The following is a 20,091-nucleotide window of genomic DNA, read 5'->3' on the forward strand; positions in this document are numbered from 1 at the left end:
TAGTGGCATATCAATTGCCATTTCTTTTGAAGTACATTGAAGTACATTTGAAGTACATTGATCTTTTGATCAATTTGGTTCTGTTTTGATTTTTTTCATTGCTAGGTTTCCATCGCTTAGTCTAGCCAGAGGCTCTGCACTAGAACACTGAGAGTTGGAAAAGGTACTACCTACAGAGGCTGCATGCTCCTTTTTCTTTCTCTCACCTCTTTCCCCCCTAACTTTGTGCTTAACACATCAGTCATTTTGCTGTATTTTTTTTTTCAGTCATTGGGAAAGGAAGAAAAATGGCTGCTTAGAATATCTGTTCCTTGTGGTAACAGAGAAAACTGTATTCTTTTTTCCCCCCTCCAGCCTCCTTATAAGCTGCCTGGTTTTTCCCTTTCAAGTGGATGAGAATTAGCAATGACAGCACACCAGTAGCAGGCTATCTCAAGCAGCTGAAGTACATCATAGGTTGGTAGTGAGATGCTGAGCACAGGATTTTGATGACTGTCTCAACACAAAACCCCAAAGAACATTCCTGCTTATTGTGTGTAAAAATCTAATTTCTTGAGAGACTTAGGACACTTATTGAGAACTGCTAAATTGGAGGAACCCTTTGAATTTGTCTTACAGGAATCTTCCATGCAGTGGTAAATACGTGCCTAGTTGCAGTATATTCATTGTTCCCCAAAAAAGTAAGAGATGCTATGAATCAAGTCAGTGATGTTATCGTCTTTGTTCCTTCAGTTCATTGATATCAACCTCAGGAGATCTGGAAGGAAGCTGTTATGTATGGGAAGGGAACATAGAGCATTTCCATAACTCTCCAGGTGCACTCAGCCTAATGCAAGTGCTGAACACAAGAAGATTGGCTAATTATTTTCTTCTGGTAACACCTTCTATTAAGTTGGATTTCTATGGGATAACATTGCTATTCCCCAAATTCAAAGGCTTGAACAGTGATTTTAAATGTCTCTCTTCTCAATCCTTTGTAAACATGAAATCATTCCATGGATGACTGTCTTATAATTTTGTCTCTTTCCACTTTAATTGTGAATGGTTTAAAAAAAGTTGCTGTTTTTCAATTTTTTTTATGATATTAAATTTTTATGAGTGCATTATTAAAAAAAAAGAAAGAAAGCATGCCAAAATCAGTGGTTATAAAACTTTCCTTTCCATAAACCTGGAGTATACTTTCCCATACATAAATATGCAGTGTGCATGGGAAGAGTGGGCAGTAGTAGCAAGGCACAGGTAAAGGGAAAGTGGCAAAGGCAACTCATAACTCCTGTAACTGCAAGACCTAAAACCCTAAGAGTCCTAAGTGGGTCCCTTGGGTGCAGAGTTGGCTGCCAAGTGTCCCGTTTCTCAAAGCTGCTTCCTCCCTTGGGTGACTGTACCCATGTTTGTCTTGAGTACATCTCTGTTTCCAGCTGGATATAATGTCTCCTACTGGTTGAGAAGCCCCCTTTCAAAGTTACATGGAAGGTTGAGGGGCAGAGAAAAGAATCCACCAGGTCTTATTCCACATCTGCTCTGGGATTTGCCTGTTTTCTTCTCTCCAGAGCTTAGCTATTTAAAGCTTCCATAGGTGTATCATTAATTTGCTTGCTTTACTAACCATAATGTTCTTACTAACAGAGAAAGGTCTTCACCACCATGAAGGGGTCAATGGGTGTATATACCTCCTTGTTTCTCTTATCTGATTTTAATTTTTTTTATAATTACACCGACCGAGGGGAAGGGATCCTCCTCCTTTACACATATTAATTCTGTTTTTGTATTCTATGGTCCAATCAAACTGGTTTTCCTGTTCCTCACACATGATAATCCATCTCTCATCTCTGTGCCTTGATACTGGAATGCTCTTCCTCATGATTTGTTTTTTAGGATTCTTTACTTGAGCACCATGTTCTACAGGAAAGGATTTTTGGTCTCCCAGCTACTAGTGCTCTCCCTCCCAAAATTACCTTGAATTTTTTTTTTATATGAGGACTACATATACTTATTCTGTGTTATCTCCCTTTGTCGAGTATAAGTCCTTTTTGTGAAGGTCCTGTTTCATTTCTGTTTTTGCATTCCCAGCACTTAGCAAGTTGCTGGAATTTAATAATATGTTTGTAATTCATGGGAGAGAATTTCCAAATCAATGAGATCACAGACACATTTTGAGTATTTAAGAGATTTGCCTCCTTAGTTCTAACATCTACAAACTTCACTGAACCAAATTTATGAAACAAGTCACAAAAAGGATGCTGTATGCATTTGAAAAAAGATATGAGAAAAGAGACATTTTCTTACACTGCAAAACAATTGCAGAGTTCAAAAACTCAAAGTGAACTCCAAGTGGTGTGAAAGAAGTTTATTCTCAATTTCTGCCTCTCTGTTGCCACATAGTTCACTCAGGGTTTAACAGGGTCAGTGTCTTACATGTAGATGTTCAAATGTTTGATGGATGAATAATGACGGTTCTGAGACAGTTATATAAATCAAGTGACTAGTTATGGCAATTTGTGGAAAAACTGGGAGTGGCATATAATTTTAAATAATTTTTAACTATAAACCGGCAGCTAGGTGGCACAGAGGGGAGAGTGCTAGGCCTTGAGTCAGGAAAACTTATCTTCCTTAGTTCAAATCCTGCCTCAGACACTTACTAGCTGTGTGACCTTGGGCAAGTCCCACCTAATCTATTTTTTTTATTATTTTATTAATTTATTTTGATTTATCAATAATCACTTCCACATGCTTTTGAGTTTAAAATTTTTCTTCCCCTTCCTCCTCACCACCCTCCCCAAGATGGCACACAATCTGATATAGACTATACATTTACATTCATATTAAACATTTTCACGTTAGTGATGTTGTAAGTAAAAATTAAAACCAATAGGAGGAACCATCAGAAAGAGGAAACAAAACTCAACAGAAGAGAAAAAAAAATAGCAATTTGGCTTCCATAGTTCTTTCTTTGGGTGTGGATAGCATTTTTCATCACAAGGCCTCAGGAGATGTCTTAGATCCTTGTGTTGCCAAGAAGGGTTAAGTTTATCAATATTAGTCATCACACAACATGGCTGTTATTGTGTACAACGTTCTCTTGGTTCTGCTCATTTCACTCGGTATCAGACCATACAAGTCTTTCCAGGTTTTTCTGAAGTCAGCCTGTTCATCATTTCTTATAGCACAATAGTATTCCATCACGTTCATATACCACAACTTGCTCAGCCACTCCCCAATTGATGGGCATCCTCTCAATTTCCAATTCTTTGCCACCACAAAAAGAGCTACTATGAATATTTTTGTACATGTAGGTCCTTTTCCCGTTTGCGTGATCTCTTTGGGATATAGCCCTGGAAGTGCTATTGCTGGGTCAAAGGGTATGCACATTTTTATAGCCCTTTGGGCATAGTTCCAAATTGCTCTCCAAAATGGTTGGATCATTTCACAACGCCACCAACAATGCATCACCTAATCTATTTCAAATGATACTTCATAATGTTACTTTTGGATCAAAGATCTGCAATGCCTCCCTGTTGATTCCTATACCAGGTCCACATTATCCTTCCTGACTTTAAGGCCATTCATAATTTGGCCTCGGCCTATCAGTACCAATTTATTTTCCAATTAACATTGGAAACTACTAATCTAATCAGTTTTAGTATAATATGCTTACAAATTCTTTTCCCTCTCATCTAGAATGCCTTCTAATCCCATCTGCCTATCCATACATTAACCATCCTTAACCACCTTCTTCAAGAAGCTTTTCCTCACTTTCCTCTAGCTATACCATTTGCTAATCTGAAGTTGGTTATATTGTATGTTGGTTATTTCTTCCTAAGACTCTAGCTGCAAATATAGTCAGAAGGTGTATGGAGGTGTCAGCCTGGGTCTAGTAAGCCCAAAGGTCAAATTTATTTTAGAGCAAGGGTATTCAAGTTGGGGTCTGTGAACTTAAACAAAAATGTATTTCAATATATTTGTATTTCAATATAATTGTTTTTCTTTGTAATATTAGGTATTTTATGCATTATTTAAAAACATTATTCTGAGGTGTCCATAGGCTTCACCAGTTTGACAAGAGGATCTATGGCACAAAAAAGTTTAAGAACCTCTGCTTTAGAGGTAGGTAACTGTTATCTTAAAGGATTATCTTTATCTAGCCAATCATCCCTTTTCTATCAACATTTCCCACCTGGCTGCTCTTCTAGACTTCATCATGGTCTCCAGAAAGCTGTCATCCTTCAATAGAACACCAACTCTGAAAATCACATGTGGTCAGTACCTCTACTCTTGGAGTCCCCCCTCCATGCCTCTGATCGGAGAGGGTAGACATTAGAGAGCCCCCTTATTTGGGGTTTTCTTGGCAAAGATACTGGAGTGGTTTGCCATTTCCTTCTTCCTTGTACAGATGAGGAAACTGAGATTAGCAAAGATGAATCTTCCTGACTTCAGGCCCAGCACTCTATCCACTGCACCACCCAGCCTCTTACTTGGTCAGCTCTCCCCATCCCACATGCTCCATTATGTAGCAATACTAGCCCAGCTGCTGTTCTGAACACACAGTGTTTCATCTCCCATCCTTTGCACTGGCTGTTCCTCATGCCAGGGCGTTGCCTCTTGGAATCCCTGATTTCTTTCAAGGCTCAGGTTAATACACATCATACATAATGTATATATAATATATAATACATATCACACAGTTTGTATATAATACATGATACATATCACACATGCTGTGTATATAATATATATCACAGTATTTATATAAAATATAATACATCTCACACTGTATATATAATACAAATCACATACAGTGTGTGTGTGTAACATTTCAACAGTGTGTATATGTAATATGTAACATATTACATAGTGTGTGTATATAATATGTAATACATATCACACACAGTATATGTATGTATACACACACACACACATACATACACATAAACTATACAACGTGTGGGGCAGCTAGGTGGCAGTGGATAGAGTGCTGGCCCTGAAATCAGGAGGACCTGAGTTCAGATCCAGTTTCAGACATTTCCTAGCTGTGAGACCCTGGGATGTTACTTTACCCTGTTTGCCTCACTTTTTTCATCTGTAAAATGAGCTGGAAAAAGGAAATGGCAAACCACTCCAATATCATTGCCAAGAAGATCCCAAATGGAGTCACAAAGAATTGGATGCAACTGAAATGACTAAACAACAGCAATTACCAGGGGCAATACCTCATAGAAGCAAGCCAACATATATCAATCATTAAATGAACCTGTACCAGAGAATATGTCATTTGTGGGAAACTATTTTACTTCTTGTAACCAAAACTTAAATAATTATCTTAAGTTTTTAGTCTTTCTTGCTCAGTAGTTCTCACCAAACTACCCTATGACTGCCACAATTCATTTCATAATGTTAGATTTGCGGTTGTTTAATATTATCATTCTTTGATGTGAATAAGGATATGTTTGCTGCTTAAAATTTTTGTAACTGTAACTGTTGGCTTTCTTCTAGGAGTGCAAGTTAATTGATATTGTTGCTAGAAACTGTATATATGCATACAAGTGTGTGTGTATGTATGTATTGTCAGGATCCCCATGCCAAAACCATTCCTCTCTTTTTACTATTAGAAGACACCCTGTTTTCCAGAGCTAAGGCCCAGCAAGCAAGCTGTGCCCTGAGCTTTGCACTCATTCTCTGGATGAACTAAGCCACAGAAAAATCCCAGAATTGTTTCCATACCAGCTCCGGGTGGTCCCTCAACTTGGACTAGCACCTGTAAGATGCATGTCATCAAGGCCTGCTATGAATCAAACTTGTCTCCTCGTTACTGCTACCCCTCAGGGTCAGGGCTAGAGCTCACTGTGTAGCAATTGCTATATGTATTAAGATTGGGCCTCACTAAAGCGGGTCTCCTCCTGGAGGAGGTCCTGGCACATGTGTCTAGTTTCCCTTCTCCAAAGGAATAAAAGCTTTTTGCCTATAACCTCTGTGAGCTCTTTGTTTTTATTTTATTTCTTAGAGTTAAACTGCAGTTGTGATAACTTGTGTGAGCTCTTTAGTATTTTTAGAGTTGACAGTAGTTGTATAAACTCTGTGACTTTTTGGTCATTTGTTTTCAGACTTGACAATGCATAAGAGCAACCTTTTTACCCATGTTGAGATCTTTGTGTATTTAAAATTTATCCTTACCCACGAAATCTATGTTGGCATTTATATGTATAATCTCAAGAGAAATATTCTAAGTACCTTTATCAAAGGAACTTAGATTTCTTACTTGAGAGAAGAACCCAAGATCATCCATGTGGCAGTAGCCAGGCAATTTAGGCCAGTACTAATTGACTTCTACACTGTATATAGTTTTAATTGATTTTCATCGTCCTTTACTTTAACCCCTAAAACCAGCCAATGAAGTATCCTCCTGTTTCTTTAACTGTAACTTCATAGATAAGTGCGTCCACCTGAATCCAACAGGTCCCATAGCACTGAAATCACAGACAGTATTTTTCATTTCCCCTACATTTTGTTTGTCTAGAGCAGATCTCCAGTAGAAAGAGGACATTCCAACCTTATTCTCCCAAACCAATGTTCAAAGATCCAACAGTGTAGATTTGGAAGCTGGGGTATGAGAAGAACTTGCTTTTCCATTGATCATCCCTCTGGAGCTCCTGAAAAATGAAAGATCTCCTTGGGATACCAACCTAGTGGTAGTATTACTGGGCCAAAGGGTATGCATAGCTTTATATAGCCCTTTGGGCATAGTTCCAAATTGTTCTGCAAAATGTTGGACCAGTTCACAACTCCACCAATAGAACATTAGTGTCCCAATTTTTCTATGTCCCCTCGAACATTTGTCATTTTCTTTTTCTGTCATGTCAGCCAATCTGATAGGTGTGAGGTGGTACTTCAGAGTTGTTTTAATTTGGATTTCTCTAATCAATAGTGCCCTAATACTTGGTCAATTTTTGTGAAGATACCATGTACCACTAAGAAAAAAAGTACATTCCTTTCCATTCCCATTCCATTTTCTCCAGAGGTCTATCTTATCTAACTTTTCAAAATTCTATTCAATAGATAGCCTTTTAAGAGTTATTTTGTGAGTGGGAAGTCAGATATAGGATGATAGCCTGAGAAGATGGTAGAGTTTAGAGATGTTGTTTTCAGGATGAGGGAGAAGCGTATGTTTGAAAATTAGGGAGGGGGATGATTTAGGGGGCAAACTTCTGGACGAAGAGGGAAGTGATGGGATCAAAGGTACTTGTAGAAAGATTGACCTGGGAGAGGAGGAAAATAGGAAGGAAACAAGCATTTATTAAGTATCTACTGAGAAAGCTGATTCATTGAGGACCCCCATTCAAACTTAGTTCATTATGTTTCTATAAGGGGTAATGATTATTAGTAATTATTTAAAAATATTTATCTAGTAATACATATTTAGTTATCTAATAATAGATAAATGAATAGTGTATTAATCCATATTTCGTAAAAGTTACATAGGAATATATTCTAATAGAAGGGCCCTATAATAGGCCTCAAACTCTAATAAGTTTAGTAAGTTCACTACTTGTTTATCAGCTATGGAGCTCACTTGTGCAACCACAAGAATGCTAACAAAGATATCTCCATCCTGTTTTGTTCAAATTCCAAGACCAAACCAAGCATGGGTGGTGACATGGTATGGAAAGGCCCCCCAATATGTTCTTGGAGCATAAATATAGCTTGTACCATCTCCTCCTGCTTAACCTAAGGAGGAGCCCATCCATCTTGTGACCACCTAGTCAGTGGAGATATTTCTTGTTTCACCCAACAATCTTGGCCATTGCACTTGATTTATGGGTAAATACAAGCTCCACATAGGTGAGTGGGGTGACCAGTCCCTCTTACTTTCGAGATCTCATTAGTAAATCACTGCTCTCCTTAGTATGAAAATAACTCCATGAACACAGTTACCTGCCCTTATTTCCACTTTTATTTAATGATACCCACAAGGGTCCATAGCCAGTGTTAGGGTGAGATGTGACTGCCTTTGGCCTCCTTATATGTGATAGTTGCATTTCACAGGATACATTTCTTTCCAGTCTGTCATTACACACCGGTGTGTGATACCATGTCTGAGAAAACAGGTAATAAAGCAGGTATGATACCATATGCCTCTGGTCCCTACTGCTGGGGAGGCTTGAGGCTGGTGGATTGCTTGAGTTTGGGAGTTCTGAGCTGCAGCAGGGCTAATAGCAGATTCGCACCAAGCCTGTTACCAATAGGGTGCCTCACAGGGCAGAGGGTCACCACACTGCCTAAGGAGGGGTAAACTAACCTAGGCCAGAAAAATGGAGCAGGTTAAAGGCTTCCATGGCAATCAGTAATTGGGATCAGGTCCAAGAGCAGTTCTATACTTCCAGCCCAGGTGAGACAGAAAGTCCTAATCTTAAAAACAAAAACAAAAAACTAGATAGTACTGGTCTAATCGGCCATCTCCATTATTTAATATTCACTCAGAGTTGCTTTCTCTGAACTTCATGCCTTGATCTCTACCTTGTTCTAACTGGTGAGGAAAGGAGGAACCATCCCTCATCCCTAAAGACTTCTCAGTCTTCAGTTTGGGATCCTTTGGCATTTTCAATTGCGCTGAATCTTGCTTATGGGAACATTCCTTGACAAATAGTCAAGGTCTATATAATCTTGTCAAAACATTTTATAAGAGGGGGTCTCTTTCAGAAATATCAGGAATATGAGTGCCAAGCAAGCAAAACTTTTACAGATATATCATTTACACATATTTCTTTTGCTGAAGGTTGAGGGAATTTCCCAAGTTAGGATTTTGCCTTTGCAGCTATATTAGACACAGCAAAACTTTCTTAAGTCTTGTGGTGAAGTGGAGTATTTATGTAAAGCAAGTGTTTACAGCGTAGTAGCAATGCAAAACCAATCTGGTTAGCAGGTAAATTGTTCAGTGTAGAGTGAACTGTCACTCTTAATAAAGCCATTTAATGAAGCTGCAGCTGTGAGATTCATTTTCTTTTCAGCATAATAGATCTCAAAATAATGGCATATTTATGCAGACATATGGGACCTACATCATGGATGGGAAATAATCAGGCTTTAGTAATGTCAGGACACATTTGGCACTGACCTCGGGGGTTCAAAATCCTGGGAGCTGGCATTGAGCATGATTTGGAACAAGATTATACAATTTGGCTGCCCAGATAAAATAAGAACACATGGAAATGAATGGGCAAGATAGTCATTTCCAAAAAAGAGGAACTCATCTCTCTAGAGACAATATCTATGGAAACCCAAGAAAGAGATAGTCAATGGCCTTGGGTACCCAAGAAATCCCATTCTGCCAGTTTTGCAAGTTTTCACCTATTGAAAGATCTTTTTTTTCCTTCTTTATGCCTTTGTGGTTGCATTAGACACAGCAAATCTCTCCCAGTTGGGAAGATTATCCTCAGTAAAAGAAACATATGTAAGTGAAATATGTATATAAATATTTTGTTTGCTTGGCAGTTATATTTTTGTAATTCTTGAAAGAGACCCTTCCTATAACATAAAAAGTTTTGACAAGACTATATAGACTTTGGTTATTTGTCAAGGAACATTTCCATAAGCAAGCCACAAATCAAATAGGCAGGCCCTTCCCTTCTAACACAGGAAACCACTTTGTGCATTGAATTAAGAACATTTTATAACATCAAGCAATAAATATAAAGGGGAGGTGGGCACAAAAAGATTTTAGGAATGGAAATGAAATTTTCCCACCACAATAGGAACCCTCAAGAAGGATTTCGTGAATTGGGGGGATAACCTGTAGCTAGGTTGAGTTATTTAAACTTTCCATAACTCTCTGTCAATCTGTCGGTTACCTTCTGAGCCTTCATCAGTCATCCTAACGTGACCACTCTCTCAGTTCTGAAGCTAACTGTATTATCATGTAGTCTCTACTTCTCCCTTTCACTGTCGTGCCTCCCTTGTGAAAAGAAGATCCTTTATTGCACTACACTGTAGGTTTTAAATCATTCCATTTATTGTTCATCTGGGTAATTTTTTCTAGGGATTGAAAACAGAGTAAGGAACCAGAAAAACAATATACATGATAAAAATAAAATAAAAATGGAAACGATCAATACGAACCAAACAATCGCCACTGAATGCTATGAAATTAAAATAATCAAGTTTGGCTTCAAAGAATAGAGATCAGACTCTACCTCCCCTCACGCCGCCCCCCCCCCCGTTTTACAGATCATAGAACCCTAGATTTAGAGAATTAGAAGTAAGATCATCTAGTTCAATCCCTTTATTTAAAAGATGAGGAAATGAAGGCTGAGAGAAGTTGCTGGTGACTTGCCCAAGGTCAAAGAGACAGTAATGTCTGAGGAGGGATTTTGAACCCAGATCTCCCTGTCCACCTCACTGGACTACATAGGACTACGAGTGTGGAGCACTGAATATAAGGTCAAACTTTTTTGATGCGCTGCTTAATTTAGTTGCACTTTCCCCCTCTCCCCCCCTTCTAAATTCTCTGTTATTGAGATGGATCTCTGGAAGGAGGGAGGCATGCATTGAGAAGCGTAGGTGATGTGCAAACAAACAAACAAAAATCAATAAAATGTGTTAAAAGGAAGGCACGGGGACTGGACTTGTTATTTTATTTGTATAGGAGACTGCCTCTACCAATACAGCTCAGCACCTTCTCTGCATCTTAGTCTAAAAGGTCGCATAGAATACTGAGAGATTAAGTAACCTCCTGAGTGTCATTTAACCAGCATGAAGAGTGGAACCCTGAGCCCAGCTCTTCCTGGCTCTGAGGTGAGCTGTCTACAGCATACTGTCTCACTTAAAAAAAAAAAAGAAAAAAGAAAATTGAGAGTAAGCTCAAATGATACCATTTTGACATGCATCTTTAGGCTGGATCTGCCCATAACTGTCAACATTGTTTATCCAATTTTAGTAAATACCATGTGGCCGTGAAGTAGTACAACCTGGACAGAGATACCCATAAACATCCTTTTTCCACCATAAAATAAAGAAGAAAGACTCAGGAGCAAACATCAAGCACCAGAGCTGAACCACTACTCCCATTCTCAATTTCTCCCTCACTATCATTCTTGCTGCACTGTTTCTCATAATATAGGCTAGAATATATATCAATGTAGAGAGGTTGTACGGCATATCGGGTAAGAGTGGACTGAGAGTCAGGAAGACCTGGGTTAAAATCCTGCCTCAAGACACTTTCTGGTTGTGTAATACTGGGCAAGTTACTTAACCTGTCTCTGCCTCAGTTTCTTCACCTAAAAAAAAGAGGGTTGGACATTATGGCCTTTAACTTCCCTCCCAGCACTAAGTCTATGATGCTATCAGCTTCTTTCCCATTATATGGCTTCTCTAAATATCCTAGTGGAAGGAGAACATTGCACACAGTAACAGCAATATTGTAAGATGATCAACTATGAATGACTTAGCTATTCTCAGAAATCCAGGACAATTCCAAAGTACTCATGACGAAAAATGCTATCCATCTCCAGAGAGAAAACTGATAAAGGCTGAATGCAGATTGAAGTATACTTTTTTTAACTTCCTTTATTTTTTTCAGTTTTTTTCCCCCCATTTTGGTCTGTGTCTTCTTTCATAATACTACTAATATGGAAATATGTATTGCATGATTGCATATGCATAACCTATATCTGATTGCTTACTATCTCAGGGAAGGGGGAGACGAGATAGAAGAAAATTTGAAACTCTAAAAAAAAAGAATGTTAAAAATTATCTTTACATGTAATTGGAGAAAAAATATTATTTAAAAAAATTATCTTTGTGGAAATATTGGTGCACTTATTTGAGCTATTCATTGCAACCTGGCATTTTGGAAGCTCTCTAGGAATCTCTCATACTGAATACAAGATGCCACCTCTGCCCTCTTCCATCTCTGTTCCCCACAGTACCCCAATCTTCCTGACATTTAGTAGCATTGGTAGTTTATGTTCAGATCACTATTTCATCTAGGAATAAAGCTCTTTATCCCCAAATAGGGTGGGGACTATTTAACATACTTTGTATAGTGTATAGGTGGCACAGTGGATAGAGCACTGGGTCTGGAATCAGGAAGACCTGAGTTCAAATTGGACCTTTTACATGTACTCACTAGCTGCATGACCCTGGTTATGCTTAGATCTATTTGCTTCAGTTTCATCTTCTGTAAAATGAGCTGGAGCAGGAAATGGCAAACCACTTAGCATCCTTGCCAAGAAAACTCCAAATGGGATCACGAAGAGTTGGACACAACTGAACAACATAATACTATACAAAAGCATTTAGCAAATGCTTTAATGATTCATTATAAAATGAAACTCATTTTCAAATAGTTTCTCCAGTTGAAAAATAAGGTTCTCCTTACATAGTCAAGGATCCATTAATGAGTGACATGAAGTTCAAAACAATAGCACAATCCTTACGTGCAGGTGGGGCAGGGCTTTTCCAACTTACAGAAGTTTCCTACACAAGGAACTGGGAGTGGAAAGTTAAATAACAATATAGTATTCACATATTTGGCCAAAATAGTTTTGAAGAAAGAGCTCCCTCTTCCTTCCCTTGAGTGGGATGGAAATAGGCACTAGTACCTAAGAGATAAGAGAAGATGGATATTATAAGCATGACTCTAAAGTCAGCATCCTCTTAGCTCAGGTTTGATGCTGGGATGAAGTAAGGCACTCATGAGCCCCTGAACACTAACTGCCCTTGGGGAGCAAGGCAGTATCAGCCAGGCACTCACAGAACCCTCACCCCCACCCCACCCCACCCCTCCGTATTTGTGGGGCTCTTATCCCAACTCCACCATCTTGTGAGTCAAGAGTCCATCTCATTCCAGCCTATTGATCATGCCAAATGCTCTAAAGTCAGCACCCTCCTAGTTCAGGTTCCGTATTGGAAGGAAATGAGACACTCGTGAATCACTGAACAAAGCAGGTTTACTTTGCCCAAATCCAGCAAAGATATACAACAAGGATACAGCAGCCCCCCTCCCCTCCATCTAGAAATGAGTCTGGTCAGTCCTTAGGTAGGCTTCATGGTTTGTGCACTTTATTTGCCCTAGGCCTGGAAGTGTGTCACAGAAGCTGGAGCCAATCAGGTTTCCTGAAGGCAGGAAGCTTCACTAGGGAAGCTGGGGCTGAAGGGAGTTGGGGGGAGGTGAGAGAAGTGTGTGGGATGAAATCTATGTCAGGGTAAGAAGGGGGGGCAACTGCCCTAGCACAATAGTTTCCAAGGCCAGGGTCATCAATCCTGAGGAGCACTAAGCCGGCTTGCTGAAAGGGATTATGTGGTTGAGAATGTAAAACCCTGGAAACTTTGGAGACTATAGATTAAAAGTGAGTTGGAGCATTCTTCCCAGCAACAGCAGTAACAGCACCAGGGGAACAAGCAAACCTGAGGGAAACAGGTGACAAACAAGAACCCTCATCTTAGTGCTTTCCTCCTGAGACTACCACAAATTTATCCTGTATATAGTTTGTTTGTACAAAACTGTTTGCATGTTCTATCTCTGACCCACGTAGATTAGGAGCTCCTTGAGAGCAGGGATTGTTTTTTGCCTCTCTTTGTGACCCTGGCGGGCTCGAGGAACTTAGTAAATGCTAGTAGACTGACTGACTGATAATGCTACTCCTTCACTGAGATCCTCGGTCTATTCACTAAGTGGTGGACCATGAGTTTTCAGGGCTGGCACTGAACCCAGGGGTGGAGAGCTTATTAGAAGAGGGCTATTTCTATTGACTTTCCTGTGTTGTCATGATTTTTAACAAGCCTCTGTTGTGCTGAATGTTTGCTATCCTCAGCCCCTCCTGGGACAGTCCTTAGAATGACTTAAGTCCAATTCTGATGTTCCTAGGGGCTTAGAGCTGAGATCAGGTAGGGGATAAGCCACCAAAATTAAGAGAGCATCTCCTGAGATTCAGCCATACCTACCTCAGTTTAGAGCTGAGATGATAAGCCATGAGTTACTATTAAGGCTGGCATTCCAACATAAAAATTAGCGATTACTATTATCACATAATCATCTGTTTCAGGATGGATTATTTTCCTCCTTTGTTAGGCAGTAGCTGCAGCTTTTATCAGTAAGTTATTTTTCATACAGGTTGTTCAGAAGTTAAAACAATGAGGGGCAGCTAGGTGGCGCAGTGGATAGCGCACTGGCCCTGGATTCAGGAGGACCTGAGTTCAAATCCAGCCTCAGACACATAACACTTACTAGCTGTATGACCCTGGGCAAGTCACTTAACCCCACTGCCTAGCCCCCCCCCCCCCAAAAAAAGAAGTTAAAACAATTATACAAACTGAAGCTGTATTTTTCAAGATTGGCAAATTGACAAGGCCAAACTGGGGAAGCTTGGCACGATGTATAACAGTCACAACACAGTCCTAAGACAGTCCTAAATCACCAAACACTGAAATAAGGGGGAAAAAAGGAAAATTTAAATCAAATCTAATACTTCTAAAAAATGGCACATTTATTAAAAATAAAGACTAACAGTACTGTGCTATCATAATGGTATCAATTTCAACAAAAGTAATCACAAAAAAATCTTTCACAATGCATATTCCTCACAGAGGCAGGAGGTTCTACAGAAGTAATGAGATAATTTCAGAGGTAGCTCCCTTACAATGAGTATTCACTACAAAATGTAGTTTGATAAAACTATTTACAACTGAACCAAAATTTATGAAGGTTGTATGATGTCAACACAGCAGTATGAGACCAAAGAAGTCTGCTTAACATTTCTTAAACAGTGTCAAAGAGAAAAAAACTTCATGCTTTCTTTCAGTTGCTAGCTTTTTCACCGAGGTCAAACTCATTCTTAGTAAGCAGAGTTTTCATATCTATTCAGTACCAGAAGTCTTTGATGTCTTTTTGTGCCTGTTTATTAGCAAATGGGAAATCGTAACCGTATTCTGAAGTTCATGCTCTCACATGCCAATGTCTCTCTTCAACATGATCTTCATATGCTGTCCAACTTCTTTAAAATATAGGGTGCTATGAAGGGTGGGGAAGAAAAAGCAAAAATGAAGAATGAGATATTAAGAGTACAAGTTCCTTCATCTGATTCAGTTATTTATTCTAAGTGCTTTATGAGCAAAATATCATTGCAAGTAGACCAGGTTCATACATGTGGCATTTTTAAAAAATTAACATTTCAAAACTCCATTTAAATAAAAGTCAATGAACCTTTGTCTGAAAAGTACTCTGGCCAAAAGAGCTACCAGAATCATTTTTTCCCCTATGTTGATTAAAAATTCAACTATGCTAAATTTATCATATGCTAATAGTAAAGAAACATTTCTTAATATATTAACCATAAGATCAAGAATGATACCTACTGCTCAAAATGGGCAAAGACAGAGCAAAAGGTCAAGATTTTTTCATTCTACATACTTTAGATATTAGTCAATAATGTATCAGCTGGGAGAGCTAGGTGGCACACTGGATAAAGGCCTGAAGTCAGGAAGAACTGAGTTCAAAACTGGTCTCAGACACTTCCTAGCTATATGATCCTGGGTAAGTCAATCTGTTTGCCTCAGTTTTCCTCATCTGTAAAATGGGGATAATAACAGCACCTACCTCCCAAGGTCCTTGTGAAGATCAAATGAGATAATAATTGTAAAGCATTTATTAGCACAGTGCTTGGCACACTGTAAGCGTTATGGAAATGTTAGCTATTATTATCAGCAAGAGTTTACTAAGTGACAGCTATGAATTACACTATATGCTAAGGGATACAAAGATGAAAATGGTCCCTGCCCTCGAGGTTCTTACATTCTATCAGAGGAGACTGCATTTGCATACATAAGCATATACAAAATAAATAGAGAATAACTTCTGGGGAAGGGGAGATTCTAGTGAGGGGGCTCAGGAAAGGTTTAATGTAGAAAATGGTGCTTGGGATGAGTCTTGAAGGAAACTAGGGATTCTAGGAAGTAGAAATGATGATAGACTATGACCAGTGCAAAGGTAAAGAGATAGGTGACTGAGTGTCCAGTGGAAGGAACAGAGAGACCAAACTGGCTGGAGTGCAGAGGAGGAGAGTATTATATCACACGCCCAGTTTTGAAGGGCTGTTAATGCCAATCAGAGAAGTTTATTGGATTCTTCAAGTAACAAGAAGCCACTGGAGTTTATTTAGTAGGAAAGTTACATGGTTCTGAAAATCATTTTGGCAGCTCTGTGTGGGATGGATTGTTAAAGGGAGAAATATGAGGTAGAAGACCAATTAAGAGGCTACTGCAGTAGTCCAGGCAGCAAACGATGAGGGCTTGAACTAAGGTGGTGGCTGTGTGAATGGAGACAAGAGGAAAAATGGAACAGATGTTATAAAGGTCAAAACTACAAGATTTGGCAACTGAAAAGATAATTAAGGTGACACAGGGTTAGGAGTCAAGAATGTGCACCTGGATTACTGGAAGGATGGTGGGACTCTTAACAGAAATAGAGAAATTTGGAAGGTGTGGCTTTCGAGTGAAAGCCAATGAGTTCAATTTTACACATGTTGATTCTGAGATACCTGTCCAGTCTGAAATATCTAACAGGCAGTTGAGGACGGCGGCTGACTAGGATTGTATAAAACAATCCTATAAACAATTGTATAAACAAGAGGATCAGGGAGCTACCTGAAAGGAGATGATAATTAAATTCAAGGACATTGATGAGGCTCCTACCTGAGAGAGTGTAGAGAGAAAAGGGTCCAGGACTGAGCCATAGAGGATACCCACCAGATCAGGAAATAAGACTAAGAGAAAAAAGTCAGATGGGTAGGGGGAGAAACGAGAGATTTGTGTCATGAAATCCCAGAGTGGAAAGAGTATCCAAGAAGAGCTGGTTGGTCAAGTGTCAAATGTGGCACAGAGGTCAGGCTAATTTAGATTTAACAATTAAGAGATCAATGATAACTCTGGAGAGAGCAGTTTCAGTTGTCTGGAGGTCAGAAGCTGGATTACAAAGGGCTGATAGCTGGGTAAAGAGAGGAAGAAGAGGCAAAGCATGTAGACAGCTTTTTCTGAGTTTGGTTTTAAAAGGGGGAATGACATCGGTCAATCACTTTAGGGGTCGGTGAACCCCCCAAATAGGGGAGTTTGGGGGGATACTTTGACATGTCTGTGGGCAGCATGGAAGGAGCCAGTAGATGAGGAGGAGTGGAAGATTTAAGAGAAGTGGAGATGATCTGGGGAGGCAATCTACGGGAAAGGACAGAAGAGGATGAGATCAAGGGTACATGTATCAAAGGATTTCATTATCCTAAAAACAACACTGAGAGGTGCTATTATTTTACTACCTCCACTGCACAGATGAGGAAACTGAGGCAGACCGAGATTAAATGATTTGCTATTATTACCTACATTTTACAAATGAGAGGGAACTGAGACGAAGTTAACTTGCCATTAGTATTACCTCTATTTTACAAGGGAGGAAACTGTGAAAGAAGTTAAATGACTTGCCATTATTACCTCCATTTTACACATGAGGAAACTAAGGCAGAGGGAAAGTGACTTGCCCAAAGTCACACAGGTAAGTAAGTGACTGAGACAGCATTTAAACTCAAGTCTTTTTGACTGCCACGATCAGTATTCTCCCCAATATTAAAACAAAATAAGTATATGGACCCCAGAAATGGAAGGATTTGAAAAGGATCATGTGATCTAAACTGTGGGGTCGTGGACAGAGCCCTGGCCGTGGAACCAGACCCGCACGCCCTCGAGGAAGGGAACGAACGTCTCAGGGGCTCGGGGGGGGGGGGGGGGGCGGCATGTCACAAAAGAAACTGAGGCCCAGAAGCGACAAGAGAGCTGAACAGGTGGAGGAGCAGGGGGTGAGGGAGGGGTGCAGCGCTCTTCTCCGCTGCTGGGACCCCAAGGCCCCCCGCCGCGCGCCGAGATTCACACCGCCCCTCGCCGCGCTGCTCCTCCTGCCCCCGCCTCCCGCGGCGGCTCGCTCGTCTCGTGCTGCCCTGACCCTGACCCTGACCCCCGACCCCGCAGGCCCGCGCAGGTGGGAAAGGTCACTCACTGACGCGCAGCAGGGCCACGTAGAGGAGAAAGTTGCGGACCGAGGAGACCACATCCTCACGCATCTTGCGCTTGAGCTCCTCGGGGTCTAGCTTCGGCCCCATGTTCTCAAGCCGGAACATGCTGAGTTCGATCTGTCGGTTGCGGACAGCGTAAACCCGATCTCCGCGGCAGCTCACGCAGTCTGCCGGCTCTCCGGAAATCGCGCCCAACCCCCTTCCGGGCATTTGGACCACGCGCTGAGCTACGGGGCGGCGGCGGGGACAATACAGGTTCGGGCGATTGGAAATAACGTCATCCTGCGAATCCCAGGATGGGTGGGGTGTGCACCAAGGTGACTCGAAGTACAAGTGCAGTGTGCTTGGCGGCAGGAGCTCATGATGAAAATGCCATCTATACATATATACGTATATGTATATATGTATGTAATGATGAGGTCAAGCTAGAAGAGATCCAGCCCAACCTTGTTTTATTGTTTTAAAATTTTTGTTTATTTTTATTCTAATCCTAATAAACTACAAATAAAATGGGCGTTTCCTTATACTTAGAACAGAAAAAAAGAAACATACACAAAACTATCGATCTCTATTATATACACGTGTTTTTCTTTTAAAATATGTAACAAAGTATATAATTATATACATAATATAAATAATATATTTAACCTGTAGCTTTTAAAGCTGTTCTGCATGCCTCTGATTCTGGTTCTGTTCATTTTTCAAAAAAAGATGGCTTGCCTTCCTTTCTTCCTTCCCTCCTTCCCTCCCTCTATCCTCACTCTCTTCCTCTCGTTCTTCCCCACTGGGGGAAAAAAAAGAAGAAAGCCCTTGTACCAACTATGCATAGTCAAGCAAAACATTTCCACATTAGCCTTTTCTCAAAATGTAGGTCTTATTCTGCATCTTGAATCCATCACTCCTCTGCAAGAGGGGCAACCGTCTCATTTTGGAGAGGAAAAAATTGGAAACCTAGAAAAAGGAAATAACTTGACCAACTTCACAAGTTAGTAGGTGGCGGGTCTTGGGTTCAAATCATGCCTTTTCATCCAAATAAGTTCTCCTTCTTCTACATCACACTAAATAAAATTAATTAAGATTTATATGGCACTTTAATATATATAAAGGTTCTCAAAACCATATTATAAAAAAGGATTTTCCCCTCCAAAACTTAAATGATCTGTGATATAAGTGTAGATCAAACAGGTTTCCATAGCCATTTTAAAAACACACCAGCAAATATAATTACGTTTTATTTTCCTAAAGCAGTTTAGTGGAAGTTCATTCCTGTACATTGAAAATGACATCCCAATCATTCTGGAAGTGTGCTATCCACAGGATTACCTAATAGCAATGGTTTTGTCCCTGGTCCTATTTTTCTGCGATTTTTTTTCAGTGCCTTCAGAAGAGCTGTCTCTGCAGTACTAAGGATGCTGGGGATGGATACATATTAGTTTGGAAAAGAAATCATCCCACAATTCAGTTAATCAACAAGTATTTATGGAGTGCTGATCAGGCACTGTGCTAGGTCTTAAATTATTCTCAGGTGTGAGAGGGAATGATTGTCCTTCTGAACTACAAATCCCAGGAAACCAGTCAGTTCTTAGTTTTGATATTACTTTAGTGACTCTCTTCCTGATTTTTAAGCACATTTTTGATAGCCTCCCTCTCCTCCTGTCAAAACTGGGGGTGGGGGATCGGGAAGGAAAAGCAAAACCCTTGTAACAAACATATATATATAGACAAGCAAGGCAAATCCACTTATTGGCGTGTCTGAAAATTTATTTCTCATTCTCTACCTTGAGACCATTTTGTCATGTCTCTGTTAACAGGTGGATAGCATGCTTTATCCTAGTACCTCTGGAGCCATAATCTTTTTTTTTTTTTTTTTTGGTTAGGCAATGGGATTAAGTGACTTGCCCAGAGTCACACAGCTAGTAAGTGTTATGTGTCTGAGGCTGGATTTGAACTCAGGTCTTCCTGAATCCAGGGCTGGTGCTCTATCCACCATAATCATTTCATTGATTAAATTGCTTAAATCTTCACAATTTGTTTTTCTTTACAATGTGGTTGG

At 40.0% G+C, this 20,091-nt stretch overlaps 1 protein-coding gene across 1 annotated transcript; it reads right to left on the reverse strand.

Annotated features, from left to right (window-relative positions):
• Positions 1–14,291: 14,291 nt before the first annotated feature.
• TOMM5 (translocase of outer mitochondrial membrane 5) lies at positions 14,292–18,231 on the reverse strand. The gene is made up of 2 exons (XM_027859098.1): positions 18,023–18,231; positions 14,292–14,998 (listed from the first exon to the last, which is right to left on the reverse strand). The coding sequence occupies exons 1-2, from the start codon at positions 18,141–18,143 to the stop codon at positions 14,964–14,966; spliced, it is 156 nt and encodes a 51-aa protein (XP_027714899.1). The 5' UTR covers positions 18,144–18,231; the 3' UTR covers positions 14,292–14,963.
• Between the last annotated feature and the right edge of the window lie 1,860 nt (positions 18,232–20,091).

The sequence above is a fragment of the Vombatus ursinus genome, unplaced genomic scaffold, assembly GCF_900497805.2.
Source record: "Vombatus ursinus unplaced genomic scaffold, bare-nosed wombat genome assembly UNPS02014158.1, whole genome shotgun sequence".
NCBI classification, from domain to species: domain Eukaryota; kingdom Metazoa; phylum Chordata; class Mammalia; order Diprotodontia; family Vombatidae; genus Vombatus; species Vombatus ursinus.

Excerpts from the sequence above, each read along its gene's own strand:
- TOMM5 (XM_027859098.1), bottom strand. The coding sequence starts at position 18,143 with ATGTTCCGGCTTGAGAACATGGGGCCGAAGCTAGACCCCGAGGAGCTC. Across the intron at positions 14,999-18,022 it reads CGTGGCCCTGCTGCGCGTCA|CACCCTATATTTTAAAGAAG; the intron begins GTGAGTGACCTT and ends CACCCTTCATAG.